Genomic DNA, 23879 nt, shown 5'->3' on the forward strand with positions numbered 1-23879 from the left:
ATATTGTTTTGAGGAAGTTTTACCAATATCTTGGTGAGATAAAAATATCAGATAATAAATCAAGTCCAGGAAGATATTTACCAAAATATTAAAAGTGGTTGTTTCACGGCAATGGGATCACACATGATTGTGTGTGTGTGTGTGTGTTTGTGTGAGAGATGGGGTGTGTGTGTCAGAGATTTAATCTAGGGGCGCTTAACCACTGAGTCACACAACCTCAACCCTTTTGATTTCTTATTTTGAGACAGGCTCTCGCTAAATTGCTGAGGCTGTTAAAATTGTTGAATCTGTGATCTTCCTGCCTCAGCCTCTCAAATAGGTGGGATTACAGGATTGGGCCAGAGCAACCGGCTTGTTTTCTTTTTGCTTCAAGTATATTTCCATTTCTCTGCGATGTAAATATTATTTGTTCAGTAAAGCACCTTTAAAGAGTAGAAATTACATAATGTTTTAAAGGGAATGAACAGAAATTATCTAGAAGGAAGAGAAAATTAATGGAATTGGGAAAGGTGACAATAGCAATTGAGGTCCTGGCAAAAGGAGAAATGGCACTTTATTAAGATCCCAGGGGATAAAAGTTCCTTGGAGGGAATGATGTTTTCCCCTAGGGCGCTGACGCTGTCCTGAAACAGTCCAGCTTCAGACTAGCAGAGAAGCTTCAGTCTTGCGTTTGACTAGATTTACAGTTCTAATTTTGACTCTCCCATTGGGTAAAATCCTACCCTTCTCAGGGCCTCAGCACCCTAATTACTTAGCTGTTGACCGACTAGTTTTTCTTTGCGCTCTGCAGGGTACAGTGGCGAATCAGCGCTCGGCGGCAGAGAGGTTAATAGCGGTCGGTCCCGCCCACAGTCGCCACGCCCACGGGCACCACCCCTGCTTGGGTTGTACCCTTGATCCCGCCCCCAGGCCGTGCGTCCACCGGAAGTGCCCGCGCGCTGGCCGCTCACTTCCGCCCGGCAGGTGACAGCCGCGGGGCTCGGAGCGGCCGGCTGCACCGACGCACCGGGTTACGGGGAGGAGGAGGCCGCGGACATTTTGCTGCCGAGCCGAATCGAGTCGTGGCGCCAGGAGCCGTTTGGACCTGCGGGTGAGGAAACAGGGAGACCGACGAGGCTCGGAAAGAAGTGGGGCGGCTAGTCGGGGGTCGAGCTGAGGGGTTTGCGGGGTCAGGGGTCACGGTGAGGACGCCATGCTAGAGGGGCGCGAGCGGCGTTCCCGACCGAGACCAGGAGTAAGGACTGCGGGTTCATTCATTCGCGCCCACTTGACTGCTGGCCAGCACCGGGCTAGTCCCAGGTCCGCAGCCCCTCATGGGGCGCCCGCCCGGCGAGACTCCTAGACTTAGGCCCCATGGAGCCTGTCCCTGGCCGAGGGAAAACTCTTCCGGATTTGGGTTCCCCCTTCGCACTCAACCTATGGCTGTCCTGGGGCCTCCTCCTCGTACAGGGGCTTATCTCTTTGCCAAAATTCCAAATGATGGGGGGAGGGGGGTCAAGAAATGGCTGTGCCTCCCGCTCCTTGATAGGCTAAGGCTTGGTCTGTCCTTTGGATCCTTTGGGACGAGTTGACAGAATGGGGACACCTGTAATAATGCTAGAAAACACTAACAAGAATTCCATCTTAGTTATTAAGCTCCTGCTGTAAACGATGCACCGTGCTAAACACTTGACTTACAATGCCATATTGTAGGGTAGCTATTGATACCTTACCCATTTTATCCACCAGGACACACAGGCACAAAAGTCAAATCACACATATAAAGTCAATCAGGTAGAAGAGGCAGAAGCACTGGGGTTCTTACCTAGGTTTTTAGAGACCAGCAAAGTGCAGAGACAAAGGAGAAGCTGGAGTAGGGTTAGGGTGTAGGAACTATTTAATATTTCAAGCTGCTGGTATATTATTTGGATCTGTGTCAAAATGTAGCCTTATTGCTTTTTGTCTGATCATCATAAAGGGCATTTAATTCACTTTCTTTAGGGTGAAACAATCCTGCAGGCTGTCGCTATAAGTGATTTATCTTTCAGGACAAGAGCTTAAAATTTCCCGGTTAGGAACTGTGAGACACAAAACAGACTATCCATGCAGCTAACATCCAGATGTCTCTTGAGAGAGGCTGAGCTGCATTGCTTTTTCAGTAAAGAGAAAGGAGATCTTTTGGTGCTAGGTTCTGGAAGAATGTACCTAATGTATTCAAGGGAAGACTCTATCTCTCTGAAAAATGCACAGGCCTGTGCCATCTTGCCTGGGATGAATATATATCTTGGCTGAAAGAATGAGGTGGTTTGATGGCCAGGGAGCTAGGTTCTGTGAGTTGGAGCCTCACTCCTTTGCAGAAGTCATTTGTTCCAGGTATGCCTCAGTTTCCCTGACCACAGTGTGAAGACCTGTCATCTTCCTACACACAGGTGCTTTAAGCCTTAATGAATCCAAGAAGGTTTCCACATACTTCTGAAGAAAGATATGATTAAAAAATATTACTCTTGTTACTTTTTTCTTTAAATTGTGGTCTGTTCTCCTAGTTCATTGAATTCACAGAAACTTAACACTGTTACCTTATCCCCATCCTTCCAGGAGAGGATTTGAGATAAAGCAACTTGTCACAGATGGTAGGACATAGCTCAGAGCATCTGGCTCCCTGTCCTGGCTTTAGCCCACCAAGCTCCTCTTAGAAACCATCATGAGGGGCAGCTTCACTGTTTCTTAAATAATCAGATCTCTCAAAGGTTGCATGGGTTGAGATCATCTGTTAAGTGTGGGTCCACCAGAAGCTTTACCCTGAGGAACTTGAAGGGCTCAGAGGTATAATGGGAACAGCATTCCTGACTCCTCTCAGCCCCAGCTCAGCAGCTTCTCCACAGTGTGACCTGAACAGATTATTTGGGCTGAGTTCATTACTTCAGCTGCAAAATAATACTGATCACCCCTCCCCCACACCCATTTTAGAGTTGTTAAAAGAGGAAATTGTGCAGAGCCTGTTACACTGGTGGGTGTTTTGACCCTAAAACAGTTGATGCTTGCCAGGGCCTGTGTCTGAGGAAGACTGGCAGCTGTGGCTTGTGGGGTGTTGCTTCCTTGTGCAAATAGAGACCTTTGTGTACTTAGGGCTTCTTCCACCCTTCTTTCACTTCCTAAAAGTATTTCAGAACATGTTCAGTTTGTTGGTCCTGTAGATTCTGGCTCTGGACTTTGATCTTTTTCTAGCCATCCTCAAAACTTGCATTTCTAAACTGCTTACTTCCCAGAAGACCTTCAAGTCTGCTGACAGTAAGCAAGCGTGGCTTATGTATGGTTTTATGCTTTGCTCTATTTCATTTCTTTCTTTTTTTCCTTTTTCCGGGGATTGAACCCAGGGGACTTAACCACTGAATTACATCCCCAGCCCTTTTTTTTTTTTTTTAAATCTCACTAAGTTGCTTAGGGACTTGCTAAATTGCTAAGACTGGCTTTGAACTTGCAGTCCTCCTGCCTCAGCCTCCCGAGCTGCTGGTGTGTGCCATTGCACCTGGCCCTTTGTTCTGTTTCTGAGGGGCATCTAGTCCTTGAAGGTCTTTTTTTTTCTGGACAGGTATTTTTATTTTCACAGACCAGAAGAGATTTTTTGTTCTTTATCCCTTCTCACATAGAAGAATAAATACACCAGAGAGAAGATATCACCTGAGCAGTTGGAGGATCCTTAAAACAAAAAAGTCCTGCTTGAAAATCCATCAGTGGAAAAAAAAAAAAAAAGAAAATCCATCAGTGGTTCCTTATTGCCTGCAGGCTAAACTCACCCACTTCCTTAGCTTGGTATCCAAGGTCTTTTGGGCTCTGACTCCTGCCTGGCTTTCTCTCCTCATCCCTCCTACTCCATACTTCTACCTCCCAAGCTGCTTCCACGTCTAGATACTTTTTTATGCCTTTCTACCTTTGCTTCATGCTCTTCCTTCTTTGTCTGAACACCATTTCCTGCTCCCTGCACCAAACCTCTGTTACTGGAGCACTACTTGGTGCTGCCTTTCTGATCATTACCACCACCCTGCAGGCCTGAGCTAGATACCCCTGCTGGGTGTTCTGTGATCACAATGGGTGACACAGTGGGTGTGTCTGTTTACTTGGATATCTTTTTATTTTTTGGATACTGGGGATTGAACTCAAGGGCACTTAACCACTGACCCACATCCCCAGCCCTATTTTGTATTTTATTTAAAGACAGGGCCTCACTGAGTTGCTTAGCGCCTTGCTTTTGCTGAGGCTGGCTTTGAACTGGTGATCCAGCCTCCCCAGCCATTGGGATCACAAGCATGCACCACCACGCCCTGATGGATGTCTTTTTAGGGAAAAAACAAACAAACTCTCAATCCTTCATAAGACCTGTCTTAACTGTGTTGTGTCTCCAGTTGTGACTCTGTCTGGCACAGAGTCAGTGCAGTGCACCACAAATGTTTAGTAAGTGAATATTACATTGACTTGTTAGGGTTTCTTGACATCTATGGCATTCAAAGCACTTCCTAGATGATGTCCTGTCCATTATCATATCACCCCAGGGGATAGGGAGAAATCTGACTAGTAGTGGTATTAATTACTCTCAAACTTATCATTGCTGCCTCCAGCCACCAGAGTTCCTCAGGTCCCCAAGGAGAGGGTAAACACTCCCCCTCTGTAGAAATAATAGTGGCTAATAATTGCCTAGCTCCCTTAGGGTGCTGTGTACTACAAGGGCTTTGTGTGTGTTCTCTTATTTTAGCCTCTTAGATTGTCTCCTATTTGTTGGTGGAGCTGAGGGACTTCCCTGTGGTTTTAGACTCCAGAGCATTATGATCTTCTTATCTTTAACCTTGGGCTTGACCTTTACCAGGAGGGTCTCTAAGTTGAGAGGCTCCTTCTAATTAAGGTTAGAGTGCCACTGGTTGACTCCAGAAGTTCCAGAGTTCATTACCACCCAGGATGCTGTAATCATTGATCCCCATCTACCCAGTGGACACTAAACTGCAAAGTGGTAGATTTAGAGGTCAGATCTCAAAAGCTTCAAAACTAACCCTTCAGTGTTTTATTTCAGCGCTTCAACAGCTGAGTTCTGTAGTAGAGTAGAAAAGTAGATTTGAGTGGCAGGTTCTTTTTAACCCCACCTCATTGCTTTTAGGATCTTAAGCACATTGAGGGTTGAATGTCAGTTTGAGAATAGCCACTTTCTGTCATCTTCATTCTTTAATCTTGAAGGATTAGTTGTTGGGTATTGACACCGAGAACAGAGACTTCATAAATCCAACACTCATTCATTTATTCGGTGTTTTTTGAGACCTGCTAGTGCCTGGCACTGGCCCTTTTTTGACAGGTAATCAAGCCAGGCGTAATTTCTGCCATTTCTCGTTGGGGAGGGAGACAGTAGAAACAGGGGGGAAAATGCAGTGATTAAGAGAACTGATAAGCCATGAGAGAAAACAAAAGGGCATAGCAGCCAGAGCCTGTTAAAATGTAAGTCAGATCTCAGGGCTTCTCTGCTCAGAACCCTCCAGCTCCCTCAGAGTAACAGCCAGAGTCTTGACCTTGACCATAGAGCCCCCATATTCTCCTCTGACCTCATAACCCACTGCTGTCCTCATTTCTCACTCAGCCATATTTGCCTTAGACATTCCAGGCACACTCCTTTACCCTGGCACTTTCTCTTTTCTTTCTTTCTTTTTTGCAATGCTGCAATGCTGGGGATCAAACCCAGCACTTGGTATGCTAGGCAAGTACTCTCCCCAACCCTCTAGCTATTTCTTTTGCCTGGAAGGCTCCCTACCCGCCATGATATCACCTGTCACCTTCTCAAGGAAGCCTTCTATGTCTACCCTAGTTAAATTTCAACCTTCCATCCCTTCACTCCATGCTTCCTATCCTCCTTCCTTGCAATGGACTTACTACTCTATGAGATACTAAACATTTCACTTATTTATCTCACTTAAAGTCTCTGTTCCCCATTAGGATGTAAATAAACCTATGAAGGGAGGAATTTTGTTTCCTTCACTGCTGGCATCCGCAGCGTGTGCAACAGCTTCTAGTACATGGCAGACACTTAGAGTTAACGTGTGGAAAATGTATAAGAATTCTGGGGGATGGGGCAGAGAAATACCTTCTTACAGCAGATGTGAGGAAGGTGTCTTTGAAGTGATGTCATCTTAGCTGAGATGTGAAGGATAAGTTTTTGCAGCCACGCTAGAGCAGGAAAGGATAATCCAGGCAGGAGGATCAGCAGGTGCAGAGGCAATGAGCATGTGGCACTTAACGGAACTCAGAAGGCTTGTGGGCCTGAAGGGCTATGGGGGGGAGGAGGGTCTGACCATGCTTCCATCATAGCCCGTGTCAGAACCCACTGCCTTCCTCAGTCTGCTGGCTCTCTGAGCCTATAGAAGCTTGTGAGAGCAGGTACCAGCAACCTGGCTTCACTGAAGGGAAGTGGCCTGAACATTTTTACCATTTTAGATGTTGCCATCTGTTCTTCTACCCTTTGCCTTTTCTTCTCTCTCTGATCATTTATACACTTACTTTCCATTTATTGACTATAAAATAGGCTGAGGTGGTGGCATTTTCAATTTCAATATGGTCAAAATAGTTTGAAAGAGTAAGATGTATCTCTGATCCTGTCAGAACCAGTCCAGCTGAGGTTGGTTTACAAAATATGAAATTTCCCCAAGAAGGGAATTAAGCACTAGTCATTAAAACATTTTGCGTGGTATACAATTAATAGGTAGAAAACTGTAGTGAATGAAACAGATAAAATCCTTGTTCTTATGGAATTTATGTTTTCCAGGAAGAAAAATAGTAAGTACCTTTTATAGTATGTAGGTGATAAATAATCTGAAGGGGAAGAAAAAGAGGAAAGAGGATTGGGAAATAATGGTGATTGGCTAGAGGGGTGTACAGTTTTAAATAAAGTGGTCAAAGAAGGTCTCAATGAGATGGTGATAATTTGAACTAAGAGTTAAAAGAGGTTAGGATCTGAGCCATAGTCTATCTAGGAAAAGAGCCTTCCTGATAAAGTAAACAGTATATGCAAAGGCCCTGCAGTAGAAAAATGCTTATTGTGTTCAAGGAACAGCACAGAGGCTCATGTGGTTGGAGCTGAGGAAGTAATGGAGAGAAGAATTCAGAGAGGAAATGGTGGGGTAGGGGCTGCATCTCATCCAGGGGTGGTAGGGATTTAGGCTTTTTTTTTTTTTTTTTTTTTGAGTAAGATAGGAAACTGCTGGAGGACTGGAGCAGAGGGGTGTCATTGTCTTAGACTGTAAGAGAATCATTTTGGGTTGTCGGAAACAGTGTGGATGCAGATTGGTAGCAATCTCAATGGGAAGTGATGGTGACCTGGGGCCAGGTTGTAGCAATGGAGCTAGTGAGAAGCCACTTCATGGATTCTGGACTTAATCTCGAAGTACACCCAGTAGAATTTGCTGATAGATGAGATGTGGGGTATGAGTATGTTGTCAAAGGTAACTGAGATTTTTAGCCTGAGAACCTGTTAGGAGTAACTGAAGACTGCAAGGTGAACCTGTTGGGAGAGGGAAGGAAGCCAGAGGTCAGTTTTTATCATGTTTGACTTCCCTGCTAGTCATATAGACATTTAAGAAGAGAAGTCAATTAGATGGTTTGTTTGTAGGAACCTGGGACTCAGGAAGAGGTTGGACCAGGGGATGTAAAGTTGTGAGTTGTCCACTTGTGGATGATACTTAAAGCTGTGATGCTGGATGTGATCAACAGAGAGGTGAAATAGTGTAGATAGAGAAGAGAAGAGTTGAAAGAGAGGAAGAAGAGGAAGGAGCAGAGGAAACCAAGAAGGAATGGATGGTGTGGTAAGAGGGAATTTAAAGGAAGAAAATATTTCAGGAAGAAGGAAAGGATCAGTAGTATCAAAAGCTTATCAGTGGGAGACCTGTCATTTGACAACTCTGCATCTTCTGCTGGAAAGGTCCAACATGCCCTTAAATCTCATTTTACCTTACCTAACCTAATGTGCTTCTTTCCCCCTTCCAAGTCTTTCCTCCAGCCAAGGAGGAAGTCTCACAGACTTCTAAACACACAGGTTTTGACCTTGGATAGGCTGATTCTCTCTCAGTGTCCTTAATGCCTTGCTTTTAAGTGAGGATGAAATGAGACAGGCTGTAAGTTACTCAGTATGGAGCCTGCTTCCAGCTAGCATCGGCAATGACTCTGCTGTTCTCATTTACCTCCCTTGTTATGCTAGGATCTGGTGGGTCTTCTGTCACCCCAGCTCCTCCCTTTCTGAATCTGACCTGTCTTTCCATGTTCATCCAAGTCCATCTTCATCAAAGAGAGCCCCTCCACCTGTCTCAGAACCCTGCTCCTCAAGCTTTGGTGGCAGTTATCTAGAGCTCAGAATCACTCTGTTATTCCTCTGCAGTCCTTTCCCTGGCTTCTGAATCTGTAAAAGCCTTGTGGGAAAAGGCTGACCTTTATTGTGTGCATGCTCCTGGTGGGGCACAGACCCAGGTTTGCAGCAGATGACGCACCACATTATACTTGCTGATGGAAGACAATGAAAATGGACAACTCTCCAGAAAGTGTTCCTGTGGTATAAGTGGGAAAAACAGAGATCACAAGTCTTATTCTATAGTTCTTGTCCTTTTTCCTCCTCACATTGATTAAGTATTGTTCAGAAGATGACCTTGCTAATTTTTTTCCAAATCCCGAGGAACTTTCCTTTTTCTTGGCAGCAGACCTTTCCATACATTACTACTTGTAGATTAATTGAGAACTGACAACTGATTCTAGAATCAAGTGATTCTAGAATGGAGTTTTAGAGTCTGAGATAAGAACCTTTGTTTGCATGTGGCATTTGTTTGCTTTTGGTTCCTTTTCATTTTGAAGCCTTTGATTTCTAGTGGGCTTCAGGAGATTGATTTTGATTAATCAGTTTTCCTCCAAATCCCAGGAGACCCATAACTTGGCAAGCTCTTCTCAACAGGCTTTTGCTAGGCATATTACCAAACTAGATGTTATGTTGTCCAAGGTAGATGGGCTGGCCTTAAAATAACCTTCTGTTCAACATCTGAGGGAGTCTGTCAGGATATGTGGCAATCTACTTCACATACCCTTTAGCTTGGAGCATGTGCGTTTCTTCCAGGGCTTCATTTAGAGATGAGTTGTTGTCTCACTGGTTGGAGTAGGACTTGTGATCACATTGTGGGACAGTGGTGGAAAGTGTTGGCACTACCATGTTCTAGCTGGGTGACTCAAACACAAAAAAAGCATTGACCTCTTTGGATTTCAGTTTCCTCATCTGTAACCTGTGATATTATTAAAACCTTTTTCACAGATTATTGTGAGGACTAAATCTAAAGCTCTTTACAGAGTGTCTTGGCCCATGGTGCACCTGTGCACTTGCCATTGCTGCTACTGCTGCCACATTTGTTCTGACTTTCATGCTGAGCCTGAGGAAGCACACAGCTTATCTATTCATAGTTACTAGCTGACTTGAAAGAGCCTGTGTGAGTTTGGTGATCACATTGTCTCAGAGAAAGTCAGAAATCTAGTTTCTCTACTGCTGACTCACCTTTTAATCTTGAACTTGGCCTTGTTTCCCTGTCTTAAAGTGAACTTTAGTACTTACTGGAGGACCCTTTCCTTTTTAAGAGATTGTTGGGCTGGGGCCATAGTGGTAGAGCACTTGTCTAGCATGTGTGATGCCCTGGGTTCCATCCTTAGTGCTACAGAAAAATAAATAAAATAAGATAAAATAAAATAAAAGGATACTGTCAGACCTGGGTGGAGGGTGGGGGTGAGTAGACTTATCATCTCCATCAAACTCTAAGCCCCATGGGGCAGGAACATGATCAGGGCGTGGCACAGAGTAGGGGACTATTTGTGAGATAAATCTCTCTCTGTCCTTGAGACAGAAATAAAATGATCAAATTGTGGCTTTCATGTTCCAGGTGAAGAAGAAATGGTAACACCATTCTAGTTCCTTTTTTTTTTTAGTTGTAGTAGTTGGACACAATACCTTTATTTATTTAATTTTTTAAAAATTTATCTATGACAGCAGAATGCATTACAATTCTTATTACTTATATAGAGCACAATTTTTCATATTTCTGGTTGTATACATAGTATATTCAAACCAATTTGTGTCTTTATACCTGTACTTTGGATAATAATGATCATCACATTCCACCATCATTAATAACCCCATGCCCCCTCCCTTCCCCTCCAACCCCTCTGCCCTATCTAGAGTTCATCTATTCCTCCCATGCTCCCTCTCCCTACCCCACTATGAATCAGCCTCCTTATATCAAAGAAAACATTCAGCATTTGGTTTTTTGGTATTGGCTTACTTCACTTAGCATTATCTTCTCTAACTCCATCCATTTACCTGCAAATGCCATGATTTTATTCTCTTTTATTGCTGAGTAAACAATACCTTTATTTTATTTATTTATTTTTATGTGGTGCTGAGGATCGAACCCAGGGCCTTGAATGTGCTAGGCAAATGCTCTACTGCTGAGCCACAATCCCAGCCCCTCACTCTAGTCCCTTTTATTCACTTTTTTCTAACTTAGTCTTGACTGCCCTTGGACTCCGTGCTCCTTGGAACAGGTTTCTGTTCATCAGGGAAGGGTTTAACCATGGAAGCCACCAACACAGACCTCCACAGATCCTGGCCTGAATATCCTTGCATTCAGACATGGGTCATGGCAGGTGGATCAGACCTTGTCTAATTGTCTCTTCCCTCTTTTCCTAAAGCTGCTTTTCTAGCTGATCTCACAATACTGGGGGCTCTCTGATTCACCAGGTGCTGATGGCGTGCACTGCAGGTGCAAGCACAGCCAGCCTCACATTTCTCATCTGTGTGCAGGGCATGGGCCGCTCTGACAGGAATCAGTACCCTGAGATAGAATAAATAAAATAAACAAACAAAATAAAGGATACTGTCAGACAGGTGAGGAGGGGTGAACAGACCCGTTGCTGTCAAACTTGGAGCTCCATGGGCAGGTACATGATCAGGGTATAGCACAGAGTAAGCCATTGTCTGGCTTTTAGGGAAATTAAAACACTTTCTTGCTTGTCTTGTTACTGTTTTCCTTCCTGCCAAAGACTCAGTAAGATTTAGTGGCCCTGCCCAGTGCAGTGGCTCACACCTGTAATCCCAGTGGCTTGGGAGGCTGAGGCAGTATGATCTAAGTTCAGAGCTAGCCTCAGCAACTCAGTGAGGCCCTAAGCAACTTAGCGAGACTCTGTCTCAAAATAAATAAAATAGGCTGGGGAAGTGGCTCAGTGGTAGAGCATCCCTGGGTTCATTCCCTGGTACAAAAAAAAAAAAAGCGAGAGAAAGAAAGAAAAAAGATTTCCTTTACTGGTCCTGGCTGCATGCTGAACTTACTCTCTTTTGTTCCATTGGAAATGTCTTATGTTCTTAGAATGATCATGCTGGACTTCCTCTTGTTTGATACCTGGAAAGAACACTTATTGGTGGGGAACGGCTTTCCTCAATGAGTAGAGAATTGTAGCATATGAAATGTAGGAGGACTTTTGTCTGTCATTTAGTAAACTTGTTTTCGAACTTTATGCCTTGGAACCATGGGATGTATGAAGGGCTCCCAATGAGGAGGGGGAGAGGTGGGCATAATGAATGGAACGAGACCAGGCTCTAAGCTCCCCATCTATACCTCAACCAGAGTAGTTACAAAGAGTGGGAATGGACTTGAAAAGCCATTGATCTGGTTGAATTTTCATTTGACAATTGGAAAAAGTAAGGCCCAGAGATGGGGAGATTTTCCCAGGGTCTCACAGCCCTTGGTAGCAAAGCCATACTGCCTGGAGGTCATCTTGGCTTTGGATCAACCTTGCCATGTTTGTTGAAAGTTAATTGCAAAGCCATATGTTCCAGGTCTGCCCCAGTCCTCACTGTCTGGTGCTTGTCACCGAGGTCTCTTATCTTGATCTGTATGGGCCCTTGGTTTCTAGCTTCTCTGGAACCCATCTTTTCATTCATTATGTCAGAAGACATCTGGTGAGCTTCTGGAGTGTGCCAGGTATAGTGCCATTCACTAGTTTGACAACATTAAACAGGACATATCCCACATTAGAGGAACATGGAGGGCAGCAGAGAAGTCTGGGACACCATTGGGTCTAATTTCAGGCCCTTTGGATGCAAAAGAGGCTCCTCTGGGGCAGCAGAGCTTAAACTGAGACAAGAATGAACACAGGGGTGGAGAAAATGTTGGGGGTAGATGTACTATTTTTTCTTTATGTTTAAAATAGGTAATACATGCACACAGGATAAAATTTCAAAGTTATCAAGATGTGAATGATGAAAAGTCAGTCTCTCACCATTCCTCAGTCACCCCGCTTCCTTATTGAAGGAAACCACTATTAACTTGTTTGTCCTCTTAAGGGTAGTCCGTGCATTTGTAAACTTTTGGTATTTATGTTTCATTAATATTCATATTTTAAAAATACAAATGGTAGCATAGTACATTAGTTTTGCATTTTGCTTTGTTTATTATCTTGGAGAGTGATGCATAAAAATGCATGTACAGCTGTTCTTTTTCAGCTTGTTCTTTTTCAGAGTTACATAGTTTACCTCCGGTTACATAATCATGTTAATGGACATTAAGGTTTTCACGGTATTTTGCTATTACAAAGGATGCTGCATGAATAATTGTGTATCTACATAGTTTTTTAAAAAAACATATAAAGTCCTATAAGCAGAACTGCTGGATCAAAGGTATGTACATTTGCTGTTCTGATAGGTGTTGTCAAATTGCTTTGAGTTTACACTTTAATCTCTCACTGGCATCAAATGAGGATGCCTATTTCCCCACATCCACACCAACAAGGGGTGTTATCAGACTTTATTAGTCCAGCAGCTAATAGATGGTATTTAATTGTAATTTCTGATTCTCTTATTATGGGTGTGAACCATTGTATTTCATTTTCTGTGGACTGTCCACATCCTTTACCATTCTCCTATTTGTAGTTGCTTTTCATACATTAAGGAAAATAGACTTTGCAATGTGATGCAAATTTTCTTTCTTTTTTAAAAATTTTTATTTTTTTTAATTGTAGATGGACACAATACCTTTATTTTATTTATTTATTTTTATGTGGTGTGGAGGATTGACCCCAGTGTCTCACAAATGTCAGGCAAGCACTCTACCACTAAGCACAACACCAGCCTGTGATGCAAATTTACATGTGTGTGTTTGTCGTTTGTCTTTTGTATTTTTGCTATGTTCTTGGCCATCCATGAAAACTTGATTTTCATGTAATTGAATTCATGGATCTTTTATGTCACTCTCAGAAAAGGTTTTATTTTCCATAGATTATCAGTGTTCCTTCTCCCTTTTCCTTCTCTAACATTTGTTATTTTATTATTTTTTTTAATAAAACTTTTTTTTTTTTTTTTTCTCGGTACTAGACATTGAACTCAGGGGCACTCACCCATTGAGCCACATCCTCAGACCTGTTTTGTATTTTATTTAGAGACAGGGTCTCACTGAGTTGCTTAGTGCCTCGGTTTTTCTGAGGCTGGCTTTGAACTCTTGATCCTCTTACTTCAGTCTCCCAAGCCTCTGGGATTACAGGCATGCGCCACCGCACCTGGCAATAAAACATTTTTTTTTAATGTTTGTATGACTCACACCAAGTGAAGTGCTCAACTCTTGAATATACAGTATGGTCAGTGTCTATGTCAAGATGGGGTAATTTCCATTACCTCCAGAGGGCTTTTGGGCACTCTTCCAGATCATCATCCACTGATCTGATGCTATCACTGTAGATTAGATTTGCCTCTTCTGCTTATTCCAGAACTTCATACAGATGAAATTCCGTGATGTTTATGGTGTTTACGGTTATACCTAACTGCTGAATTATACCCCAGCCCTCATTTATATTTATTTTTGTCAGTGAGCTTTCATTCTCACATTATTCTCTATCAGAAGAAATATGTGAAATAACATAGAATGACAGGTATGTATGGGGCTGAGATTGTGGCTCAGCGGTAGAGCGCTCGCTTAGCACAGGTGGGACCCAGGTTTGACTCTCAGCACCACATAAAAAAAAAGGCATTGTGTTGTGTCCATCTATACCTAAAATAAATAAATAAATAAAATATTTTAAAAAAAAGAATGACAGGTGGTAATCTCTCTTTTTTTTTTTAATTAATTTTAAACTTTTTATTTATTTTTTGGTACTGGGGCTTGAATCCCTGAGCTACATCCCTACTCCTTTTTATTTTTTATTTTGAGACAAGGTCTACCAACTTTACCCAGGCTGGCCTCGAACTTGTGATCCTTCTGCCTTAGCTTCCCAATTAACTGGGATTATAGGTATGTGCCATCATGCCTGGCCACCTCCCTATTTTAAAAATGAGTTGTGTTTTCAAAGTCATAATCTGTGAGTGTGGGAAGGTAGACTTGAGGTAGGGGCAGCAGTGGTGGTTCCTCAAGGGCAAAACCAGTTGTTCCAGGACTGCTCCTCTTTTAATTTTGACTTTGCTCTTCCTTTGAGGTATTCCTCAGCCTGTAAATGCTAAAATTGAGGGGGATCCTAGCCCAGAATGCTGTCTCCTTAGCACAAGTGACTCATCATACTGCCCAAAGCAGTTTCTAACCAAAAATTCCCTTTAATTACTGCTTTTTAAAACATTCCCTGCTACTTCCAAAGACAAAATCCAAACCCTGAGTTTTTCTCTGCCCAGATTGGCCACCTACTTTCAAATATAGCCTATGTTCCTGATCAGATTTGTCAGAGAATCTGGGCATGGTGACATATTACCTGTAAGCCCAGCTACTTGGGAGTCTGAGGCAGAAGGATTAAAGTTCAAGGCCAGGACTGAAGTTGTGGCTCAGTGACAGAGCACTTGCCTCGAATGTGTGAGGCACTAAGTTCAATTCTCAGCACCACATATAAGTAAAAATAAATGAATAAATAAAGGTCCATCAACAACTAAAAAAAATTAAAAAAAAAAAAAAAGGTTCAAGGCTAGCCTTGCCATCCTAGTAAAAGTCTGCCTCACAATTTAAAAAGTGAATGTAGCTCACTGGTAAAGCACCCCTGAGTTCATTCTCAGCCCTGAGCAGAGGGTGGGGGATTTTAAAAAAGAGCTAAGTCTTAGCTCCTTTGGCCTCCATGGTGACAGCTGGACAGTGCCAGGAAAAGCATGTCTTTCCCATGGCATCTGCAAGTCCCAGCTCCTCGGGACTGAACCATAGAGGTTTTTCCATTCCTGCAGAAAGAATGCAAAATCCCCCTCCTACAGACATCTAAGAGGACCTGGTACCAGGTGAGGAAGCTCATCATAGAGAAAAGACAAAAGAAGATAGCCTTCCTCAGTAAATCACCAAGCTGTGGGTGAGCTCTAAATGAGGTGTTTTGTTTTTTTTTTTCACCTGTGCTTTGGTGGTTTTCTAGAGCATTTTTGCTTTCCCTGGCATTCCCTTCCTCCTCTAATTTCCTGTGTATGATGAACTTCAGAGGGATAGCATTTCAGCATCATTAGTCCCGCTGGGCCCTCTGCAGACGGATCTGCAAAATAGATAACTGCAGAAATAAGCATCAGCCTGCGCCAGCACACTAGAGAGCAGTTCAAGTTTATGATTAGTTAGTTGCTTAGCACCTATAAAAGGAAGAATGTCACCGAAAACTCAACTGCAGGGCTATCAGCACTTTTAAAAATTATTTTTTAAAACAGGGTCTCACTGTGATGCCCAGGCTGTCCTCAAATTCCTGACCTTATGACATATATGAAGCTATTTTATCAGAGTAACCTCACCAATGTAGAGGTTTTCCCTAGACTGCCCCCCCCCACCTCAGACTCCTCCTGAGTAGCTTCCACTACAGTTGCATGCCACTATGCCTGGTTTCTACTTTATTTATTTATTTTTAAGTCAAGGTCTAAGTTTCTCAGGCTGGCCTTGAACTTGGTAATCCTCCTCCCTCTGCCTCCCACGCAGCTGGGATTAAAGGCATGTGCCACCATTCCCAGAAGGATTTGCCTATTTTTAAATCATTAAAAGGAGAAGCATAGCCTGGAGAGGTGGTATACACCTGTAATTCCAGCTGTTCAGGAATCTGAAGCAAGAGGATCACAAGTTTGAGGCCAGCCTGATCAGTTTAGTGAGATCCTGTCTCAAATTTAAAAAGAAAGAAAGAGAAACTGTCTTACCACTTCTTCATCCTGATCAGTTGCATCAACACCAGTCTGCCCCAGCAGGTTGTATCCTGGGAGTTCAGGGCCCTCACATGCTAAGCTGTGTTGCAGATGAGGGAAAGCCCCTGACAGTCTCCTCTGCTGGAGAAGAACAAATGCCTGAGTAGCCCAAAGTTGGACATCCAAGAGTTTTTGTTTTGTTCACTTTTACTTCCTTCTAGATTTCACACTGGAGTGGTTTATATGTTACTGTCTGTGTCTCTTTGCCCTCAGTTATCCCTCTTCTTAGACTTGATTCAGCCTTGAGGAACAGGGCACTCCCCTGTTTTAGACACTTCAGCCAGTTATACTCTGAAATCTGTAGCTTCAGGAATTTTGCAACCTATTATTGTATAGCAGAAAACCCATTATCGGGCCAGGGTTGTAGCTCAGTGGTAGAATGCTTGCCTAGCATGTGTGAGGCACTGGGTTCCATTCTCAGCATATAAATAAATAAAGTTCATTGACAACTGAAAAAATATAAAAAAAGAAAAACCCATTATCTTATTTATCTGCCCATTCTCAGAGCTCCAGGAAGAACCTCTAGGTTAGTGATATTTCTCTGATAAAACAGTTTTGTATGTGTGCAAGTGGGAAGGAGATGTTGAATGTAAAGTAAATTACTCTTGGAAACAAAAACTGAGAATTACATAACAGAGCAGTCAGCAGGCTGAGCTTCCTGGGATTTCCAGTGGCCCCTTCTTTCAACAACTATCAAGTAAACACTTTATGCAGAGGCCTGGGCCGGCCATGAAGGTGAGGATGGATGGAGCTGTGAACAGGCCCATGTGAGTCCTCTGTGGATCCATCTATAACCCTGGCGCATACTGTGAAGACCAGCAAGGTAGAGGCCCCGCTGGGGGACTTGCATCATCAAGTGTGACAGACTCTTCTGCTCTTTCCCCAACTCCCATAGAAAAGGGACATCATCCCCTTTCAACTATGCAAAGCAAGAGGAAAGTAGAATTGTGTCTTTTTTTTTTTTTTTTATACCACTTTTGTCAGCAAAGCCTTTATTCCTGGTATTCTGAAGGTGTCCACGAAGGATTTAAGGCAACCCTGAGACAGTCCTTACTTGTCTCCTGTTGATTGCTGAAACAAAATCTCATCTGGAGAACATCTCCATTGCCATTCTATTGTAAGTACAAGCTGAACCTGGAAAAATACAGTTGGGCTGGAGAGCAGCTGCTTTGGCTTGGTTTTCAGAGGCTATGAAATGATCTGTTATCCCTCACATCCAGCACATCGTTACCTTTCATTTGCCTCCTGCATAGTAATGATTGGAAAGGAAATGTTTGTGGGTTACATATTTGACTATTTGACTCCCTTCCATAGAGGCAACAGAGGACACAAAGTAAAGTGAGTTTTTACCATTCAAATATTTGTTGGGTTTTCTGCTTTTCTTCTTCTTCTTCTTCTTTTTTTTTTTTTTTGAGTTTTTTTTGAGTTTTTTCCAGATTTTATTTTCAGTCGTCTGATACAAGAAAATATCTTATGGATAATATATGTTACCTATTGCTATTGATTCTTTTTTTGTAGTAGGTCAGATTAGCAAAATATCATCAATGTGATGAATCTATGTGATATTTTATGGTCTTTTTAAAATTTTTTAATTGATTTTTAAAATTTTTTTAAATTGATATTTTAAAAATAAATGACAGCGGAATGCATTACAATTCTTATTACATATATGCAGCACAGTTTTTCATACTTCTAGTTGTATACAAAGTATGTTCACACCAATTTATGTCTTCATAATTTGGATAACTGTGTCCAAATTATGTACTTTGGATAACTGTGTCCATCACATTCCACCAGCCTTGCTAACCCCCTTCCCCCTCCCTACCCTTCCCACCCCTCTTCCCTATTCCTCCCATGCTCCCCCTCCCTACCCCACTATGAATCAGCCTCCTTATATTAGAGAAAACATTTGTTTTTTTGGGAGGTTTTGTGCTTTTCTAGACAACAACCACAACAACACCACCAAGTTGATTGGAAAGTTACCCTTGGAAGTCTCTTAGATTTTTTTGTACTGAGTTCTTAGTCACTATCAGGGCCCTGTCCTCCCTCTCAGATGAGCAAAGCAGAATTTCTTCATTGTTGAGACAAAGCACTGAGCTCTGGTAGACGGGATAGTTTCCTAGTCTAGCCATTTAGCCGTGTGACCTTGAGCAAGTTACATGATATTCCAGAGCCTCATTCCTCTTGTGAAGTAGTGTTAAAAGCTATTAACCTGTTAGTAGGATTAAATGAGATAATGTCTGTAAATCCCTAGGTTTAACAAGGACTCAGGAAATGATCACTTTTTTCTTTTTTTTATTGTGAAATAGGGCAACTACTGTTTTGTTTTTTTTAAATAATCACTTCTTAATCTCAGAACAATCCCAGAAGCCTCTGCCGTGTACTCAGGATGACGTGGCTCCTGGGAAGCTTCTTTTATCTTTCATTTATTGGTCAAGAAGACTGGCAGTATGTCTCAGTGGTAATGAACTTGCCTAGCTTGTACAAGGCTCTATGTTGATCCCTAGCCATGCAAGAAAACAGTAAGGAAATGTTCAGATATAGTACATGCTTAATAAATACCTGAGTGAATCAGGAAGCTTTGGTACTTGTCCTGTTGCCTTATAACAGTACTTCACATTGTCTCTTTTGCATTGGGAGATGTTCTGAGAGATTCTTTAAGAAAACTGGCCAGATAAACTTGGAGAATGCTGTTGAATCTAAAGTCTGTAGACTCTACCCCTTTCCAGAGATGAATAACACATATTACTGATTTAGAAGTTTGGGGAAAGTTGTGGAGAGAAAAATCCTCCCTAGCTTCTTTAGGCGGTGGTGGAAGACATTGGGGATATTACCCAGGGGCACTTAACCACTGAGCCAAATCCCCAGCCCTTTTTATTTTTTTTATTTTGAGACATAGTCTTGCTTAATTGCTTAGGGCCTCACTAAGTTGCTGTAGCTGGCTTTGAACTTGCAATCCTCTGTCTCAGCCTCCCCAGCCACTGGGATTACAAGCATGTGCCAGTGTGTCTGGCTCTTCCCTAGCTTCTTAAACTTGGCTTTTCCCAAATTTATTTTTATGTATAGGATAATGGTAGTACCCTTCATATGTGGATGAAGCATTTAGAAAGAACTGTGCTGGGCTATCCCACTCCTTGGTATTTTTCTGAAAGATCTAAACTTGGCATATTATAGTGATACAGCTACCTCAGTGTTTATAGCAGCACAATTCACAATAGCTAAAATATGGAATCAACCCAGGTGCCTGACAATAGATGAATGGATTAAGAAATTGTGACAGACACACACAGTGGAATTTTTCTCAGCCATAAAGAAAAACGAAATTACAGCATTTGCCGGTAAAGGAAAGGGAGAGGGAAGAGTAAGTTATAGAGATAAAGGGAAGATCAGTAATGTAGAAGGAGATCAAGAGGCAGGATAGAAGGGTGGGAAGGGGAAGGCGATACAGAGCGATACAGAATGAATTCTTTAAAAATCATGTTACGTGCATGTATAAATATACTACAGGGAATTTCGCCTTTAAGTAAAAAAGAACCAATCAAATAGAAATATATAGACAAGTGAAAGAAGTCTAGTAGAGAAAGGAGAATGGGGGAAGGCAGGGAGGACAGCGGGGAAAAGAGTGGAATCATGAGCCAAAATCAAATTCCATTCATGTATGATTTTGTCAGAATGAACTCAACTACTATGGGTAACTATAAAGATCTAATTAAAAAAAAGAAGAAGGGGGCTGGGGTGTGGCTCAGTGGTAGAGCGCTTTCCTAGCATGTGTGAGGCACTGGGTTTGATCCTCAGCACCTCGGATAAATATATAAATAAATGTTTTTTGTTTTTTTTTTAAAGAAGAAGAAGAACCCTGATAGGTTTGGTGAGTGTCATGAAGGGACTTCACGTTGCCATTTGTTGTTGTTCTAATTAGTTACATATGACAGTAGATTGCACTATGGTGCATCATACAGAAATGGAGTCATATTGCATTTTAACCTGTGGACTCTTCCGGGGTACTTAATCATTCCTATTAACAGGCATTTAAGTTCTTTCCAGTGCTGTACTGTATGGATAGTGACGCAGTAAACCCAAGGTATCCTTACTAGCAGATACTTCATGGGAGGGATTCCTAGAAATAGAATTGCTGGATCAGAAGATAAGCACATTTTAAAATATGATTGATTCCTCAGAATTTCCCTCCAAAATTTGATTCGCCGTGGTCTAACAGTTCATTGGCCCAATAAAGAGATAAGCAGCTAACTGAGCACAGTGGAACACCTGTAATGCCAGTGACTCAGGAGGCTGAGGTAGGGTAAGTCCAAGGCCAGCCTGGGCAACTTAGTGAGACCCTGTCTCAAAATAACAAGGCCTGGGGATGTGGTAGAGCACATGCACCCAGCATGCCCTGGGTTCAGTCCCTGATACTGCAGAAGAGGATATCAGCAGATATCTTTCCCTACCATATGTGTGCTGGATCCTTTCTTTCCTCCTCCCCTGAACACCCTAACTGAAAATGGAATGGAACACAACTCAGAATCACTCGTCTCTTTTCTGTCTTGCAGAGTGTGACCACAGATAAGGGACCAAAATGACTGATTCGAAATATTTCACCACGACCAAGAAAGGTATGATGTGTTTCATCATGGGCCTGCCCTGTTATTTGCCTGCTTGTCTCTTCTGCTTGCTATCTGGGGGACTGGGGAACAGGGGCAGGGTGGAAGCCTGGAGATATTGGTGGGAGTGGCCTAGAATTTCTTTACCTTGTGGAGTCAGAAAATTAAATTGTTGAGAGTATTAAGAAATTGATTGCTTCTTTTAGAACTCAGGAAGGAAAGAGCATTAGCTCCAAGTATGGGGAAAAAAAAATCCTCTTTGTTCCCCACAGCTTAAAATACTTAAAATATATATTTTTTTCGCTTCTGGTGGGGGGAGGACACACAATCCTATCAGCAATCCCATTTGGGGGTGGGGGGCCTTGTGTGTCTGGTCCTTATCCATGGGCACATGTTTTCCATGGTTGTAGTCAGAGTCCCATCCTGTTTTTCATACAATGTTATCATAAACATTTCCCAACAGTTCTAATGACTCAATATTAAGGCAATGGAGTTGCTGCACTAAAATATGCTAAGTTAGGCTTATGTTGTTGGAGATTTTTTTCCCCCTGTTTTTAAGGAAATGGAGGATGTTGTTGTGGCTGGCAAGTGTGCTTTAACCCTGTAAGCATCTCTCTGGCTGGCCCTTCCTCTCCATTCCTTCCTTGCAGGTGAGATTGACACATACCTACTGACCAGATAGTCTTATTTATTTTTTTAACATTTATTTTTTAGAAGTAGTTGGACACAATACCTTTATTTTATTTATTTTTGTGTGGTGCTGAGGATCGAATCCAGGGCCTCACCATGCTAGATGAGTGCTCTACCGCTGAACCACAATCCCAGCCCCAGATAGTCTCTTATTGAATCACATGAGCCAGGTCCTAAACTCTGTCCCTCAGCAAGCATTTTATTTATTGATCCAGCCTGTTCTGTTTTGTTGTAAGAGACAGGTTCTCACTATGTTGCCCGGGCTAACCTTGACGTCCTGGGCTTAAGTGACCTCCAGCCTCAGCCTCCTTAAAGCTGAAACTACTTACTTGCTGGTTTTTATTGAGGACCTCCCATGTAGAGGGAAAGAGACAGGCAGTCTCTGACCTGGCTTTGCTTGAGGTTGAACTGGGAAGATAGTCTATGAAGTAGAAGCCATGCTGAAGGGTGGGGGTGCAGAAGGCTGTGGAAGTACTCCAGGTAGAAAAGGGTGTGGGAAGGGGAGGGAGTAAATGCTCTACCCATGATTCATCCAGGAAAGGAAAGCAGTTTCCTTGCTGAGGAGCTAGAAGGGGCCAGAGAGGCATGCAGGAATCAGAGAGCTTCACACCATGTGTAGCAGAGTATCAATGGTGGGGTTTTCTTCTGGGGAGAATGTCTGGAGAGAGATTCCTGGGTTCAGATTTCAAATTTGACATCATTGGGGTGTGTGTGGTGCAGTGCTGGAGATCCAACCCAGGGCCTCGCATGTGCCAGGTAAGCACTCTACCACTGGACTATATCCCCAAACCATTAGTGATGGGTTTTTTTTTTTAAATATATATATATTTAGTTGTAGATGGACGTAATATATTTATTTATTTATATGTGGTTCTGAGAATCGAACCTAGTGCCTCACACATACTAGGCAAGCACTTTACCACTGAGCTACAACTCCAGCCCCAGTGATTGTTTTTAAGCAAGGTAAAGTCCAAGGCAGATTCTAATAAAGGATTAGAGGGAGGTGGGGAGACAAGGACCACAGCTCTGATGAGACCTGATGGCACCTGAGCCTGGCAGTGGTGGGGAGTAGCTTTGGGGAGAGAGAATTGAATGCCTTTTATGTGATTGAGGAGGTAGACTTGATTGAGGGACCCAAGAGACAAAGGATACATTTCAGAGGCAGTCAGATCCCAGGGTCACCCCATCAGCCTTCTTAGGGCTGAGACCCATTAATTAATGGCGGTTGTACTATATCTGGCCACTTTGAGTGAAAAGCAGGGGCAGCCCTGCAGAATAGTCTAGGATCAAGATCATCATGGTCTGTTGGATCCCAGAACAACCAGAAACCCTCCCCTCACTCTCTTGCAGGAGAAAGGCACATGTTCCTTGATAAATTTGAACTGCAGGATCTGCAGATTCTTCCCACTCCATTGAGCAATATCCTCAGTGCAGCCTTGCCCCGGGGCTGTGCTATGTGATTATTCTTTTTTTTTTTTTTTTAATTTGTGATTATTCTTAATTAACCATGTTTGCTGTCTCTCATCTCAGGTTCTCTTCTGAGCACCGCATTGTCCAGTCATGATACAGAACCTACTGGTTTCCCTTTTTCTCATTGTAAACCCACCTAGAACTTTCTCAGCATTTTCTTCCACATTATAGTTCCTGCTTCAGTAAGAATCCTGAGAAGGAAGCCCAGGACTCTTACTCTACAAAAGAGGGATCTAAAGGCAGAGGGTCATGTGGCAGAATAACAACAGCTGCCACCTTTAGCACAGACCACCAGCAAGGCACCCAGCAAGTGTTTCACCTCTGAGTGTTAAATGGGAGAATTCAGCACTCTATTCAAGGGAGAGAGAAGAGGCCAGGAAACAGGTTCAGAGGGGCAAAAAGGAGTGTCTTGAGTTAGGCCCAAACATAGGGGTTTAGAGCAGACTTAGGACAGACCTGGTTTCAAATCTTGGCCCGGCCCTCCTATCTGGTAGCTGTGTGTAAGTTACTATACCTATTACACCCACCTGTAAAATGGAGTGTGAGTTTGGAATGAAGAGTTGGCATGAAGACAAATGAAAAAGGCATGGGAAAAAGTAAGTGTGGTACAGGGCTCAGAGAAAGGCTCAGGAAATACATCCTGTCCTAACCTGCAAGGAGGTCCTGACTGGCTCTCTTTGGAAGATCTGAAACAGCCCTACTTCCTTGTTTCCTTTTTCTGTATTATCAAGTTCTTAAGAACAATTGATTACATGTTGGGGCAGCTGAATTCCAATTTTCCAAGCTGAGCAATCACTTGTAGCTCAGGAAGTGAAACCCTGAGCAAGCTGTTTGAACTCGAGATTCTAGGAAAACAGGAAAAGCCTACGTGTGGGATCGATTCCTCCCTTCTCCCCCCCTCCCCCCAGTCCTTGAGCACCCAGTCTTGAGGG

General features: G+C 42.8%; 1 protein-coding gene across 6 annotated transcripts in view; it reads left to right on the forward strand.

Annotated features, from left to right (window-relative positions):
• The first annotated feature begins 882 nt into the window (after positions 1–882).
• The window catches only part of Ap1b1 (adaptor related protein complex 1 subunit beta 1), a 56137-nt gene continuing 33140 nt past the window's right edge, over positions 883–23879 (forward strand). For 4 of the 6 annotated variants that reach the window (XM_048784917.1, XM_048784919.1, XM_015500205.2 and 1 more), the window contains exons 1-2: positions 883–1090; positions 20737–20799. In XM_048784917.1, coding sequence (XP_048640874.1) covers positions 20763–20799 — 37 coding nt within the window. In that variant the 5' untranslated portion in view covers positions 883–1090; positions 20737–20762. Of the gene's footprint in view, positions 1091–17198; positions 17304–20736; positions 20800–23879 lie in introns of all 6 variants that reach the window. The other 2 variants (XM_048784918.1, XM_048784921.1) reach the window with 2 other exon arrangements.

Source organism: Marmota marmota, unplaced genomic scaffold, assembly GCF_001458135.2.
Source record: "Marmota marmota marmota unplaced genomic scaffold, marMar, whole genome shotgun sequence".
Lineage (NCBI taxonomy): Eukaryota > Metazoa > Chordata > Mammalia > Rodentia > Sciuridae > Marmota > Marmota marmota.